The sequence below is a fragment of the Lichenostomus cassidix genome, chromosome 1Aa, assembly GCF_008360975.1.
Source record: "Lichenostomus cassidix isolate B80296 chromosome 1Aa, HeHo_3.0, whole genome shotgun sequence".
Lineage (NCBI taxonomy): Eukaryota > Metazoa > Chordata > Aves > Passeriformes > Meliphagidae > Lichenostomus > Lichenostomus cassidix.
In genome coordinates, this window is record NC_139480.1 from 26,419,535 (window position 1) to 26,436,453 (window position 16,919).

The 16,919-nt window shown below is 35.4% G+C and overlaps 1 protein-coding gene across 2 annotated transcripts in view; it reads left to right on the forward strand.

Annotated features, from left to right (window-relative positions):
- IMMP2L (inner mitochondrial membrane peptidase subunit 2) overlaps positions 1-16,919 on the forward strand; it is a 405,860-nt gene that overhangs the window by 264,991 nt on the left and 123,950 nt on the right. For both annotated transcript variants that reach the window (XM_085043112.1, XM_085043104.1), the window contains exon 4: positions 3,208-3,273. In XM_085043112.1, the coding sequence (XP_084899238.1) occupies positions 3,208-3,273 (66 nt within the window). The remainder of the gene's footprint in view (positions 1-3,207; positions 3,274-16,919) is intronic.

Here is a 16,919-nt window from a genome sequence, read left to right on the forward strand (position 1 = left end):
GATCGATGACAATAGCAATTGAGCCCTTTTGCTAAGCTCTGATCTGCACAAACCCAGTATCCTTAGCCACTGCTGTTGTGTTGTTCTTCTGTTAATATTATTTTGGCGTAACTTTTTCCAGAAGTTAATATACATTTCTGTACTGGTGGGTCCAAACTGAACACAGATACTGAATCTGCTATTCCATACATTTAATGCAGTAATTCTGTACAAGAGAAATTGGTTACAGGAAGGACAGCCAAAAAAAGGAATGAAAAAAAGTGAACATTTTTTTTTCCTTCATTATTATATTGCATGTTATTTTCTATAATATAGAAATTGTGTCATAACCTGTGATGTAATTAATTGGATGTTATGTTTATTACAGGATTCACTATTTGCATAAAAAAGTGTGGAATTTAGATGAAAGTTATAGACAGGAAAACAAGTTATTAAACAAGTGGATTAAAAAATTTTTAGTTTAGAGAGAGTATCAGGTTTCTTTCTAATGTATGCACCCAAAAAACTGAAGTGTTTATTCAAGGAAAAAAATATTATTGTCTGTTGTAGCATTTATTTAGTTATACAATACTTCACTTATTTTTCTGGGATCTTAGGACACTTTGTACAAGCTTTCTCTCTAGAAAAGCCTGTAGAAACTGAAGTTAAGCATGATTTGCTGTGGACAGTCTTGAGAAGAATGTACTTAGAAATTCAAAGAATGAAAGAAGAATCAAATGAAACATATAAAACCTAGAAATGTTATGAGAATTTTTAATTTGATCAAATGTTAATTAGTTCAGGGAGCAATATTTAAAATTGTGCTGGGCAGTATCCATTAGAGTAAATACATAATCCAACTGTCTGAAAGGGAAAAGTTTAGGAGTAGTACTGACTAAAATACTCAGTTGCTCAATATGTAAAGAGAAAGCTTTCAGGGAATTGTCACCATTTTCATCTGACAAGCACTTGCTAAACAGTGGATTTTTCCGCTGGTATATAATTTTTCCTGTTTTTCCTGAGAAATGTGCTTTGTAGTATTGTGATCTCACACTGTTCAATACAGGATTAAACATAGAAGACAGAAATTGCCTGTATGTTTTTGTGATTTCAATAATCAATGAAATTCCAGGGTTATGCTATAGACTGTTCAGGAAGGCATCAACATCCATCTCTTCAGAACCAGTCTCTCTTACCTTTTCTTTGCACACTGGCTCTTGAAAAAATACATTCTGCTCAGCTCTTGAAAATCCTTGGTCTAAAAGTGTCCCATATTATTGCCCACTTTGAGCCTGCTAATCTGTCTTTTACCAGTCCTTTGCCATTTTAATGAATTAGAATATTAGTATGAAGTTTATTTTAAAAATATTCTGGCTTCAAATATTGAAAATATTAGTGATTAATGATAACTATCTGCAAGGAATTACTTGAGGTTTTTCTGATAAATTATGCATTTGGTTTAATTATATCATTGCTAGCAAAAAAATAACCACTATTAGAACGACTCATACCTTACCTTTAGAGAGATGTTTTTTTCAAGGCCAGTAGAAAGCAAAGTTAAAGGAGAGGTCAGTATTTGCATTACTACATATATATATACATACATATATATATATACACACTATATCTATTTATATACTCATCAAGTGGAAATGCCTACTGGGAAGTTTCTGAGAACCTTTGAAAGTACAGTGTTAGAGCAGAATTTTGAAAGAGCAAACATAAAATTTGTTTTTCTTCAATCTTTAAGAAATGCACAGTTCATCATATACATGATGAACTGGAATATGCAACTATTCAGGTAAAATTAATGCTAAATAAAATATTATTGTAAATTACATGATTTGAAAATTCTAGATTAGGAGTCAAAGTATGGTCTTTATTCATGTTCATTGTACCACATTATTTGTTCAAAATAAGATTTCCAGGCTTGGTAAACTATAAAGCAAAACTATTTAGTTTTTTGAAATTCAAAATTGGGCTTCTTGAATTTTATTTCATTACATTGAAAGATAAATTTATTTCACACATAAGAAACAAACCCCAAACCTCAAACTCTTCCAAAATATTTGGAATACTTTTTTGGCATAATATTAAAAAAAAAAAAAGCAGTCTGAACCCATTTTTCTTTTTAACTTTTGGAACTGGAAGGGAACCTCAAATGACTTTAGTCATGCAGCAGTGTGGGCAAGACTTATCTCAGCTTTGCTTTTTAAAGAAGTGTAATCTTAATGTGCTACCATTTGACCAGAGATGAGCTTAAAGATGGTTTTAGCCATGAAAAGTGTAATATACACCTCTGTTAATTGCATGTCTAGCAGACTGTACTTGAAGCCTTAATAGGGAGAACCCAAGCATCAACAGAAAATAGTTTGTTCCTTTCCTGATTTTCTGTGTACAAGCAGCAAATAAAAATAATTGTTTCTTAATAACATGAAGACCTTCTACTAAGTTAGCATAGATAAATAAGTAAAAGTGGAGTAAAAGAAAAGAGGTAAAGTATAAAGAAATGAAAGAAAATTCATGGTCCATATATGTCTACATTAACGTGCCAAAACTACAGTAGAATAACACTTTTAATAGTCTATCTATTAATATGCATCCAGGAAGCTGGAATATTCAGGCTGGACATGAAATTTCATCTTTGCTTTCTCATATTATTACATAATATAAGATCAGAATCTATTCAACAGAAGATGCTTATGGGAAAATAAGTGAAAATATGGTAATGCATTCAGAAGCTGAAAATTTCAGAAAATTTTGCAACTTTTTTTTTTAAACTTCCACAATTCCCAAGGCAAGGTTTACCTAAATTAGTGATAGACATTAATATAACACAGGAAGATTTTTTTTTCCCAAAGTGATTGAATGACATAAATGTTTAACACAATGTGATGGAGAATTCAGGTTTTAATACATTAATCTATTTGCAAAGCTACCCTCCTAATTGGTAGGGGGATGCTTTACTTGTAATATTTTGGAGTGTATTTTTCATGATAAAAGGTATGTTGATTATTGTGGTGTTTGTAAGCAGGTCATAATCTGCTTTTCAATGATGATTTGCAACAACAAGGATGGCAGTAGTTTCACTTCACTATGGAACATAATGACTGATGATAAATCAAGGAGAACATGGAATCTTCTAACGACTTTCATAGTGTCTATTTCATTCATTTTATTAAAACAATGGGAACATTACTGATTGTGTAACCTTATTCCTTGTCTCAGGTCTCCTAGAAATCCTGAACAGAAGATCATTAAACGAGTGATTGCTCTTGAAGGAGACATTATCAAGTAAGTGTTTTAAGCCTTAGTATCAGAGTCTTTATAGGAATTGTGCAGCTTTTTAGTATATTTTAAATCCGTATCCTAGACAACAAGTACCTTCTAGCATTTTCTTTCTATTATTAGCAAGCATGTCAGCATTGTACCTGTCTCTTTTTTAATGAGAGGAGAAATGCTATACAAAACTACTCACTCTCTGGTGAGATGTACATGCGTACACATAATGCTTGTTTCTGAGAATATCTCTGCCACAAATCAAGGCAGGTAATTGTACAGCAGTTTTCAATGAGATTATAGGGCTTAGATTTTTCATTTAGAAACTCCAGCTGCTCTTTCATACTGGAGTGGGCAAGTAAAAGTAAGTTGTTTTATAGGGTTTTATTTACTTGTTTGTTTGTTTTGGGTTTTTGTGTTTGGTATTTAATTTTATTTCATTTTGGTTTTGAGGCGAAGGACCCTCATAGATTACTGTCTTCACTTCAGTGTGTAGGAATCTGTAGGGAATATGGTGGAACTGATTTTGAGTAAATTATTCTATCAGAAAAAAAAGCCATTGTAGCAAGAGTAGACTCTAGAGTACTTCAAGACTTGGTTTACTCTGACAGATAGACCTTCCTACTGGGGCTGCGTGGAAATAAATTACCAGTAGATGTAAATAAAAAGTTTTTGTAGGAACAGTATTATTTTGAAGAAAATGCTTGGTTGAAAAGCTTTCTTTTTCCCTGGTACAGAAGCAAATAGGCATACAGCTGGGAGGGTAAATCCCTATTTTCCCATACTAGGATGTGAATGACCCTGGGAGATCTCAGACACTATGGCAGACTGTGACCCAATTCATTTAGATCATGATTGTTGCTCTGGTGTACTGAATACTTAAGAAGTATTTGACAGCTGCAATTCAAATCAAGGATTTGAGTTTGATCTCAGTGGTCTATAGTTAATAGCATGGGCACTGTGGAATATGTCTATGCCTTTTTTTTCCCCCCTCTTGCAGTCAATAAAATTTCTGTTTTATTGAAAAATTCTGAATAATCTCAGTTTGAGAAACTGAAAAACTATAGACACATGTATCTACAGCTGAAACTAGCTGTCATTTTCAAGATCTAAAGACATAGCAGTAGAGTGTGTTCTGTCTTTTATTGACCTGTGTCAATAAAAGACTGTACATTGATCCTCATTTGTCTGTGGTAAATATTGTTAGATTACTTTGTTGATAGGAATACTAATCTCAGTAATTCAGGCATGCATTTTTTAAAATTTGAAGATGTGATGATTGTCCTAGAGCTTTTTGCAGTATGTCTTGGTTTTGGCTGGGATAGAGTTAGTTTGTTTCCTGTAGCTGGTACAGTGCTGTGGTTTTTGGCTTTAGAACGAGAATAACGTTGCTAACAAAGTGATGCTTCAGTTGTTGCTGAGTAGTGTTTGCCCTTAGTCAAAGACTTTCCAGTTTCCAATGCTTAGCCAGTGAGGAGGTACACAACAATCTGGGAGGGAGCATAGCCAGGACAGCTGACCCAAACTGGCCAAAGGGATATTCCATACCTAGAATGTCATAGTGTATAAGCTGCGGCGAGCTGGCCAGGAAGCGCTGATCACAGCTTGGGGATGGGTGGTGAACGATTTTATTGTGCATTACTTGCCATTCTTGAGTTTTAGTCCTCTATCCTTTCATCAATTATAACAAGAAAAACAAGAAAAACAACAATAACAAAGTACTAGTGATTATTATTGTATTAATTTCTGTTGTTGTTGTTGTTATTAGCATTACATTTTATTTCTTTTCCATTATTAAACTGTTCTTTCTCAACCCAGGAAATTTACCTTTTCTTTCCAATTCTCCTCCCCGCCCCTGGCACGGAGGGGTGGAGTGAACGAGGGGCTGTGTGGCATTTAGTTTCCAGCTGTGATTAAATCATGACAAGCAGCATTGCCATGGGTTGAGATAACAGGAGTGACAGGCAATATGATCTGTGATTCTATAGTTATGTTTTCATAGCTGAATGAATTATCTTTTTCTGATCCATTTGGAGCACGATTAGGGATAACATCACAAGAAGGCTGTGTTTTCTCATGTTATCAATTAAGGTAAGTTAGTTAGCGTTTTACTCTTTGTTAGTCACTGAAAGTGATGAAAGGTCAAATAGGTAGAGCCATTAGCACCAGAGGAAAGGTCCCTTATATTTTGACTTGAGTTCTGGAGTTATGACTCCATGGCAGAAAAATCTTGTTTTTCAAATCTTAATTTCTAAAAGTATTTAATAAAATGAAAATTGTGACATTTTAAAAGTAATAATGACTGACTTCTAGTTTTTGAAAAGGTGTGTAGGTGAAAGATCTATAATAGGTCTCTTTTGACCTTTCATTTTGTATTTTTCAGGTATTCAGGCATTATGGAGTACATAATATTTTACCTTTTGAAATATGATTTGAGGCATTGGAAAATGCTGCAAACTCACTGAAATAAAAATGCTGTCATTTCAGTTTTCTATTCCTGTTTCCAATCTAGTTTCTAGTGCAGGTGAAGTGAGTTTTAAAGTGTCTTGCATATCACGAGAAGCATATACTACATGCCATAAACCTATAACAGATAATTTAATGTAGATAAGCTAGTACAACTTCCTCTTCAAAAGATTTTAAAGAATGGACAAAAAATCACCATTTAGTCCTTGAGAATGAGGCTATAGGTAAGCTTGTATACAGACAATATTGCAAATTGTAGCTCCCATAGATCAGGATTTGTTTTGTTTTCCATAGATTCACAGGAGAATTAACTTTAAGTGGAAAATCGGTTCCTGTAGGCTGTTCAAATGATAAATCTTCCAAAGGAGGCCTTATTTTAAAAGTCAATAAATCCAATTTGTTAAAAATTAATGTTGGTATTATAAAACACTTGGAATAACTTGAAATAAAACTTATTAAAACTCATTTATCTTAAATGCATTGCTGGTAATTCAAAAATCTATAGTAATCTTTCACAGATGAGTTATGGTATGTTTTCAATAACAAAAATAAATGATGGTTTATGTGAAGGAAACCAAAATTCGTATTAAGTTAGTAACATTTGAAATTAAGTCTGTTCAGTACCTTGCTGAACTAATTTGTTTTCCTCCTGTCTGTCACAGTTCCACAGGTTTGCAGGAGCTTGGTGTGCCAGTTATGTTTTTTTCATCTAATTGTTTGCTTCTTAATACTGTACCTGAGTTAAGAATGATTAGTTAGCCTCTAGGAAGAGTAATTTAAAAAAAAGGATATGTCCAGAAACATTGTTAGACTCTTCAGGAGTCAGTGTTCTTGAACTGAATGCTACAGTGAAATGTTGCATTTAAATGGTGCATCTTGCAAAATTGCTCTGAAGATGTGAATAAGAAATACTCCTTGTTTCTCAAAGCATGGCAATGCAGACATAGATCGTTACATTATTATGCTGTAGGTCTAAACCAGCTTTTCAACAGTAACTTTTCAACTTTTACTACAATGGTTATCATTAAATTGTAGAAACTATTGCCACAAAGTTAGGAAGGAAAGAGGCATAATGGGATTTGGAAAAAAGGGAGAGAATTAATATAAATAAAACCCATCAGTAGCTGTTAAGTGCAGCAATCACTATATAACTTTATGTACTCCTGTTGTCAAGTTCATGCAGACTGTTACATTTCTTCCAGTCAAAGATCCCATACTTCCTTAACTTATAAGCAAAATCTGGTGGTTCCATCCACTTGCTGGAGAACCCTTTCAGAGTCAAACTGTCATTGCTCCATGCAGGTGTTTGGTTGCTTTTTTTTATTCTCAGAGAGCTGGTGGTGTCCAGTATCCCTTCAGTGTGAAAAAGACAACCAGTAAGGGTTTTTTCCTGTTTTGGGGTGGTGGGTTTTTTTTTGTTTTGTTTTTGGGGTTTTTTTTGTGTTTTGGTTTGGGGTTTTTTTTTTGTTTGTTTGTTTTTTGGTTTGGTTTGGTTTTTTGTTTTATTGAACCAACTCAATTTTGTCAGACATTATGGCTGCCATTTTTCTTTTTAACTGAGGTCCAGGAATTATTGCCCTACAAAACAGCTGTCTTCACACAGGGACAATATTGCTTGATAACAATTTGTGTTAGATTATACCAAAAAAATCAGTGCCTGTCTCTAGAAAGCAGAACTTCAGAAGCAGCCTTCAGAAAAACTCAGACTTTGCCAGTGTTGGAGCACAAGAATATCTCTATACATAACATCTTCAGGGCGATCACCTGGCAGGAATTACATACAAACCATTGCCTTTAATCATACAGAAGCAATTTTATGCCCACTAGTGATGTAGTAAGACTCTTTCTGTTCTCTCTTTCCTATACACACATAGACCTCTGGTAACTATTCTAAGGTACTGGTTATGTGGTGAGGTACTGCTTGCAATGGCTGAACGTTAGAATAAGAAAATGGATTATCTGTAAAACACATTAAAAATCTGGGAATCACAGGAGATGATGACACACAGGGTATGATTATGGCCGTGTCCCATTCTCTTCATCAAAGTACACTGTGTCTGTCTTTAGGTTGTGAATATAAATCTGTGGGTGGTCAGACCCATATTGACAGGAGTCGTAGTGGGATCTGCAGAAATGAAAACATATTGTACCCTTCAGAGACAGCACTGTCCTCAGAGATTACAAATTTTGGGATATCTTTTATTTTGACTGTCTTCTTCATATTGTTTTGTCTTAGTTCTTTATGTATCTAAAGGACATAGTAGCAGTCAAATTACCTTAGATGAAAACTCTTCATCTTCTAAAATATTTTGTGTCCATGTGCACAGAATATATATCTCATAGGTTTTATGCAGTTTATTTGGCACTACTTACTGTTAGGTACTGATGGGGGTTTTTTTAGCTGATGCAAAGGGTTTTTTTTAGGTTTAGTTATACTGCTCTCTCATGACTCTAGCATTGATCGTATTCTTGCAAGTCTCCTAAATAGAGTTTCCATTGATTTTGATTCCATTTCCATATGCAGAGTCCTTGCATGACTGGACTCCATTTCTGTAAATATAAATTACGGAAATGTATATTGGTGCAGCATCTTTAACCCAGAAAAACAATTTTACAAATGCACAATGAAGATTTTCTGTATCCATAATGAATTTCTAAGGGACTGTAGATCTTTAGGCACAGTAGTAAAGGTATGAAAAGCTGGATTTCTGAAATTTGACATCATGACCAGGGCTGTGATATGCACAAATGTTTTAGGAAAGAAAAATGTCATTGTGTCATAGACCACATATACACTTCCGTGTGCATTTTGGGGCAGAAAGACAGCAATAAAAAGGAACAAGTACAGCAGAGGGCCCTTTGCCCTCCAGCTCAGCAGGGCATGCAGCAGTTGCCCTGCCAGGAGATGTTGGGCCGATGGGAGTGGTTCAGCCTGGAGGAGAGAAGGCTTTGGGGTGACCTAACAGAAAGGTCCCCAGTACCTGTGCAGAGGTTAGAAGGAAGGTGGAGCTAGGCCTAGGGGTGCACTGGCCACAGAGGTTAAGACCAGATTTAAAAAAAAAAAAAAAATTCTCTTTGATGATGGTCAGGCAATGGTGCTATTGCTGGAAAAACTGTGGCCTCCATCCTTGGAAATGTGCAAGACCAGACTAAATAAATCCCTCAATAACTGACCCTGTAGCTCACCCTTGTTCTGGCAGGAGTTTGGACTGAGACCTCCTGATGCCCTCTGCAACCTGAGCTATCCTATGATTCTGTGATAGCAAATACTAATTTTCAAATGTGTTACTTCACATTTAGATGAATGTTTTCTCTGTTAGAAGCTTAAATAAATGTCATGTAGTCATCTCATTTAAGAGAGCATATCTTTGTAGACATTTTTCTTTAAAAAAACACATTTGTTTCTGTTTCACTGAAAGTTGATTTGCTGCCAAGACATCAGATGGTTAGAAAAGACATGCATACAAGTATAATCATCCCAATGGGAAGCTCAGTAGGTTGTTTTTATGAAGATTTTCAAAAAGTGAGCAGCGACTAAAATGCATTAGCACTTAAAAAGCCCAATAGTTAATAAAGCACCTTAATGTATTTTAATTTTCCAAAAATATTTCCCTTTTGCAGTCTATGGATACAAATGCCATTGGTGATCTGAAATTTGTCCCTGAAATCCATACTTAGACATCACAATAAAGGGTGTGTTTAGTAAAAATGCTTTTTGTTCTGAACAGTTTAGAACTGCATCTTCTCAGCGTTCAGATGTCTGGTTAAGTAGTTTGTGGATATAAGCTTAGCTCCATTTCAACTCTGGCACTCATCTACGTGTATTGCATTAAAAGCTTACTGTGACAAGAACAAAGATGAGGTAGGAGGAAGGAAAGAGTATTAAACCCATTTTATAGATGAGAAAGTCAGGATGAAAGATGTTGTTGTAGGCTTATGCTTATATAAGAAGCTTGTGGAACAGATATTAACTGAGCTCCCTGGGCTCCTCATCTCAGAAAATGAACAATAAGTTCATGTATTTGTCAGCACAGATTTTTCCAGGTGTACTGGAAGGCAAACAGGTTCAAACCCAGGAAATTCATGCACTTTCCTACTGTAAATTGAAACTACAATTTTTATTAACTCGAGCAGTATTAGAACTAGGCATATTCTTATGTTTGCAATTTGAGGAAAAACATGCTGAAACAGAATACTCTGCTCTGAATAGTGTAAATAAATCTTACTGGTTATTTCACTTTACAGCAGTGCAAAAGTCCTCCTTCTGTCTTACTTGAATATATTTTGTGTGCTGAACTCAGCCAGTGACACCGTGAAAGAGTTGTATCCACGTACCATAATGAGTAGAAAATGGTCTTACAAGATAGTCTCAGTATGAGGTTGTTTTATTATCTGCATCATTATTCTAGTTTTAGAGACCCAAATGATGACTTTTTTGGTGTGTGTGTGTCTGATTTTTTTTCATCTTAATTCCTTTGTCTCTTTTGAAGAAAGATTTAAGCAGACTTTCTGTTCATTTCAAATCAAGTAATGGTCAGGTAACTGCAAATGACTGAGGAGAGGGTTTTTAAAAAGCATTGCTTTTCTTGCTACCTTTCCATTTCTATACATACAGACACACACACACACAGAAGCCCACTCTTCTCTCCTGCCTTCCACCCCCCAGAACTGGAGATACTACTCCCTCGTGTGATTAATTTAAGCTGATCATATGCATGATATTACTCCAGTCTAATGATAAAATTAATTTCAATCTCCACACATGTGCAGGTAAACAACAGCAGCTGCATCACTTTTGATGCTGTACATAGCTTGCCTCCAGTGTTCTTCTAAATGCTCATATTTCCAATGCTTTCACCTGGGGTCCCTTTTGGGACTGCTGAAGGCAGCTTAAGTGAACACCATGTACTTGTCATTGCAATGAGCTGACAGGGACCACATGTCTGCTTACCAACTCCAGCTGAAGCACAGTAACTTCTTAAAATGCACCGACTGCCGTTTGGGATCATCTGAACAGACTCTCATAGGATCAGAGCCTCAGCTGCTGTGAAGACTCTCAGCTCTGTTAATGTTAAGAGAAATAGGCCAATTTAGTCTGAATGAAAATCTGGTTAAAACTTTTTTTTGAGGATAAGAGCATATGTAAAGAAAACATTTTTTTGGGATTAGACTGTATGTAAAGAATACAAAAAATGTCACCTCTTCAAAGTGGATTTTATGCACTTCATATTTTTCCATTGAGTGGAAATTCTACACAGTTCTACACAGAATGAATGGATGATATTTATTTTTCTATTTTTTTTAACTTAGAAAAATAGTGTGAATTCTCCCATTTGTTTGATTCCTTTCTTCTTCAGATTTAGAGCCTGACAGTTTTTTAGTACCCCTGCCTATTATACAGCTCTGTTTGTCAGTCATATGCAATAATTTGCCATGTTTTAATTTGAAAATTTTGACATTGTGTTTTTTGTTACAGAAAAATTACAAATATATGCTGGCAGAAATATTAATTGTAAATTATTAATTTTAAAAGATTGCCCCAATGGTTTTGTACTGCAAACCAATATGATGTCCTGAATAGTTCACAACAGGAGAACTAATAAGGTTTTGAAATTGATCACCCCAGTGGTTATGAGATTCAAATGAGAACAGGAGGGAAAATGACTATTATCTTTTTAAATTATTATAGAACTGACTATTGTTGACATTCTGCCTCTGTGGAGTAAATTGTGTGATGAAAGTGTAGTGTATTTTGGGTATAATGGGTGACAAGTAATTAAGTGGAGTCTCCAGCATCCAAGCATAGGGAGACAAGAAATATTTTTTGCTTTACTGTAGTCTGTAGGCAGTGATTGCACAAATAATTTCTGTTTGCCGACCATTATGCCATGAGGTTTTTAATATGCAGCCAAAAAGGTTATGATCTACTGTATGTCAGGCATTTCTAGAACTTCAGATATATCCCAGCTAGCATGTCTAATGACTGTTTCAATTTTGTATATATATCAAAATTAATAATAAATAATTTATTAGAGCATCAATGAGAGGAAGGGATAAATGCTGAAAAAGGTTGTGATAGGATTTGCTGTAGTTGAAAGCAAAGTATAGTCACCTTCTAGAAGTGGGAGTCCAGTAAGTGATGGACCTCTAAAAGAGATAGAATAATGGATGAGGAAATCAGTGAGCGGGTTAGAAATAGGTATGTGCTGAAAAAAGAAAAGGGAGTTTTAATGGATTTTGGGGAACTGACTTGTTGATTGGCTAAATTAATCACAATCCGACTGCTTGTTCAAAACCACCAAAATTGCCTACATGCAGCACAATGGAAATAGAGGGCACATACAGTGAAAAGGACCAGTATTGTGTGTATAGTCAGGAGTGTTATGGAGAGTGTCTTGTCATATTTCTGATATACTATACGTAGGTATGATCATATTTAAAAGAAGGATTTAGGCTTATAGCAATAAAAGTCATTCTACTGTTTCTAAAACTTATGCAGTAGTTAAAACTTTAATTAAACAGGTTTTCAAGAATGGGGAATAGAGGCTGAGTTCATAAACCAGACAGATATGCTTTGTAAATGAAGAAGAGAGCTAATTAAGCCAAGCATAGCAGCATAATATTAATTTTTAAAAACACTTCAAGTATATTTGTAGTAAATCTTGCCACAGCTACTGCATATTTCCTAATGAATTATTCTACAGTTTAGATTCATTGTCTATGCTGCCAGCACTCCATGGCCAGGTAAAATATTGTATCCTTAGGCATTATGCTAATGTTTATTTCAGCACAATTAACTCTTTGAGCCAAATTTATGGAAAGGTCAAAAATGATATAAGGAATCTTTAGGCACCAGAGTATTTTTCATCCCTGTAAGTTTTATTCAACTGATGTTAATTCTAGTTTCTTTGCTGAGGAGACAGAGGTTAATATGGAGTGCTTGCTGGTCTCTATCAAGAGCTCTGTCACATGGGATAGAAGAGAGCTCAGTTTTGTTATATGTATGGCAGGCAATTAAAGGAGTTAGTGAACTGCTACATTTCCTTCCATATGAAAAAAATATTAAACTCTGTGTTTTTACATTGTCGGATTTAGATAGTTATGTCAAAAGCATTGGCTGATGTTTGGCTGCAGTGTTTGTTTTTGTGTCGATGTTTCCTCAAACTATTTGTCTAAAAAACCTTGAACATTTTGAATTATTTGAGAGATGTAATAAACCTTTTGGAATGGTAATTCTTTGGCTGAGTTTCTGTATTTCTTTAAAGGAAGCTTTAGTTTCCTTATAGATTACAGAGAGGTCTTTCATTTTGTCTTCTGCAGGGAAATATTGATGTTTGAATAGGTTCAGTGAGATCAGCTTTAGATACATTATTTTGGGATCTCTGCTACATAGAGTGTGAAAATTTGGGTTAATTTTTGAAGCAGTAACAAATGCCTGAGGTCTTTTAAACCAAATTGTTTCCCTCTGTCAATTCAAATACTCCTTTTTTTTATAGAGAATTTTAAAAGTATAGTTTATATTGAATTTTTCATAATTACTTTCCTTCTTTGTGGGCCACATAGACTTAAACTGTTTCACTCTTATAGTTAGTAGCATCCTGATCCATTTTCCCACTATTCATTATTAAGATTACCCAAACATGGGAAAAAATAGCAGACATACCAGGAATGCTACCTGTATGTCCACTGAGGTTTGTAGAAAGTTTCTTAAAATCTCGAGTATTCTCTGTGTTGGCCAAAGGCTGAGCAGACAGGCTTTCCTGGGTGCTCCCCAACTGATGTTATATACAGTCTTAATAAAACAACCCCCAAAGTTTAAATAAAAATAAAAGAATAATAATAAAATTTTAAAAAAATTATAAAAGAGCCTGAGACAGAAAGAAAAGAGGAAAGCTATACCCACACCCAGCAGGAAAGGAAGAAAATGGAATGCCATCTGCATGTTTGCACTTCCATGCACAATTTTCCCTCCTTTTATTTTTAAAACTTTTAATACTATCCATTATTAATTACAGATAATAATCTCTAATATTATACTGATTAGTAGAATAATCTGTAATGAAGATTAATAGGTTTTTGTGAGACTGTTCAGCAAAACTGTGATTTCCTAAGTGACAGACAAGACCCTATCTTCCCTATTTGACCTCTTGTATGGCTTTATTTGTAAGGATTTGTTTTAACTGGAATTATTCTGTTGATTTTTCCCATCAATCACCGTTACTATAATGCATTAAGAGAAAATAATTTGTATACATTGTTCTAATAACTTAGGTGTACAAGACCCAGTCTCATTTGCACGTTTGTCTTTCAACACTAGAAAAAAAACAACAATTTTGTCTGAACCAGGGGCAAAGGGCCACAAAGAGAAAGGCAGAAATGCTGATATTAACATGTTTCCACCAGCTTTTTCCTTCAAGACCATAAATCAGTGGATTTGCAAGGGTGTTTCCCCACAGGAATGAAGGTACATCACGAGGCAAAAGGAGGTAGGATTAAAATAACATGGTTTTGATGCCACACACACCGAGTCAGTCACAACTACCAGCAGCAAGAGCTTCTATCTCAGATGTTGGACCTTGCTCACCTCTTCAATGGGCAGACAGAGATGCATCATGGCCACTGGGAATGTGTCTGTGTGAAGGACAAAGTACAGGTATATAGCCGAGAAGCAATAAAGGGTCTGCATATTTTGCTGGAGTGTAGGGCTGGGATAAGAGACTGCTATCGCAGTTGTCATGCTTTAAAACACACATACTTCCCAGCAGTGCAAGGGGAGCCAAGGGAGCCAACTTTCCCTGCCTTTCTTTCAGATGAGCTGCTCCAGCACAATTCCCCATCAGTCATAATCTGTCACTTCTGCTGAGCATTAAGACTGTAATTAATTCCTCATGCCCAGCTATGCAAGGAAGTGGTACTGTATAATCTTCAGCAAGTCATTCTCCCTGTCATAGCAGGGAATCTTTACAACAGAAAGAGGAATAATCTGACAGACACGTGACAGCTCAAAAAACCCTTCAAACATTTGATTCAAAGCAAAAAATGCACACATGAATTTCTTGAGAGGATGCCTTTAGAGCTCTTATATTGCACCAGCCCTTGAGAGAGAGCAAGTAGGGAAATGTTGCATAGGAAAGGGAAAGAGTCATCGCCAGGCAATTCCCAGCTCTTCCTATTCAATGAATTAGTTAACATCTAGTTAAAAGGAGGGACAATCATATTTTCTTATGTCCTATTGGCAAAATTCCTAAGACATAAAAGCACAATATGTGCTTTTCTCCAGTGCACACATGGCTCATTTTTCCGCTTTTGACCTGATTAGCTACAACATGCACCTCAGTATGAAAAATCAGTAGAAAGCAATAACCAGCAAAACAGCTGGTAGATTTGAAATAATCCTCATATCTAAAAATCTACTTGCTATATTGCTGTGGAAATACTACAGCACTTGCTGTAATAAGAAAAAGTATTAGCAACATCAAAGCTATCTATCAGTAGAGTTACTGAGGAGGAAGTAGGAGGCAGGATTTCTAAGCAAGCCTTTCGCACTGCCAGTGCTAAGTGACTTCCCAGTTATACCAATAGCAGCTTAAAAACAGCTATGGGAAAACCTGAAAATAAAAAAGATTAAATTCACAGCAGTCAAATCAGTAACTTTTATATCAGACTTTTGTACTTTAGTTATTTCTCTTTTTTTGTCCTTTTTCTTCTTATATTCCTACAGGCCTTTGTACTGCCTTTTATATGCTGCCCCCCTTCCGTTGTGCTTCCTCAAGGGAAAGGCTAATATATGTTAGACCTATCCCACAACTTTTTCTCAACAACCTTAAGAAATACCTACGGTGACAGATGCACCTAGTAAGGGTTGATTGGTCTGTCCAATAAATTCTTAATGTCCTTTCTGATTGAACACACCACAAAACTGTGAGCGCTGTTTCACTGTGATACAGCCATTCTGTAGAGCTGTACTCTTAAACTGCATGGGCTGCCCAGGGAGACAGTGGAGTCACTGTCCCTGGAGGTGCTTAAGGAAAGATTGGATGTGGCACTTAATGCCATGGTTTAGCTGATAAGGTGGTGTAAGGTCACAGGTTGGACTTGATAATCTCAAAGGTCTTTTCCAACCTAGTTAATTCTGTGATTCTGTGATCTCTACTCTCTTTATAAGATCTCATTTACTCACAACAGCCAGAAAAAGATTCCTCCATACCTCTGAGATGTAGCCATTTCATGAACTGGGTTACAAAGCGTACCTTTGTGAAAAGCACATTAAAGCATATTCTTTATCTGCAAATTCCTCTGTCAACACAGCTCTCTGCTGCTGTGCATACATGCTTCTCAAAAATGACGACCTTTCTGATAAAAAATATAGTGCCTCTAAGAGCACATTAGTACAAACACCAACACTAAAAGGTGGCTGATAAGACATTAAATTGGTGACAACATCAGATTTTTCAGGCTGAAGATATTGGGAAAATTAATTTTTTTTTTCTGTGCAGGAAAGTACAACTCCAGACTTGCATGATACTCCTGTGGTTAGAGATTACTAGAAACAATGTGTACGTGTGAATGATACACATACCATAAATAGACTGCAAGTGCAAAGACATGGATAGCAGCTTTTGAACAAACTGAAAAAAAAAGTAATGAAAACACTATTAAAATCAGAACATTTCCTGGATCCATAACATTAGCATTGGCATTTATTACTCCTACTATATCACACAAAACCAGAAAGTATAAAATCTAAGGAAGATAGACAGCAGAAAAGAAAACTAAATACTTTAGAGTGAACTCTTCTAGCTCCAGACTAATTTTAAGAGACAGGATATTTTATAGACTGGTCAGTAATAGGAATGGACAAGTCGGATGCACAGACCATTTGTATTCAGTTAATATGTAGCTGATACAAACAGTACAAATACAATTCTTCGTTTTCTGTAGATTTCCATGGCACCAAGTTTTCTTAGTGTAATGAATCACTTCAGTCTCATACTTCAATTTAAAGCATTTATGGCAATTATGAAGCTCAATGCTCAGTCTGAGAGTTTGACTGCTGTATAAATTTGGGAGATGGATCGCATAAAACACTTCAGCCCCTATTCAGAAAATACAACATATGGAATGAATACTACACATTACTTTAGCTTCACAGAAAATGTGGAATTAAAAGAACAAGAAAATAATTTGTTTCATAA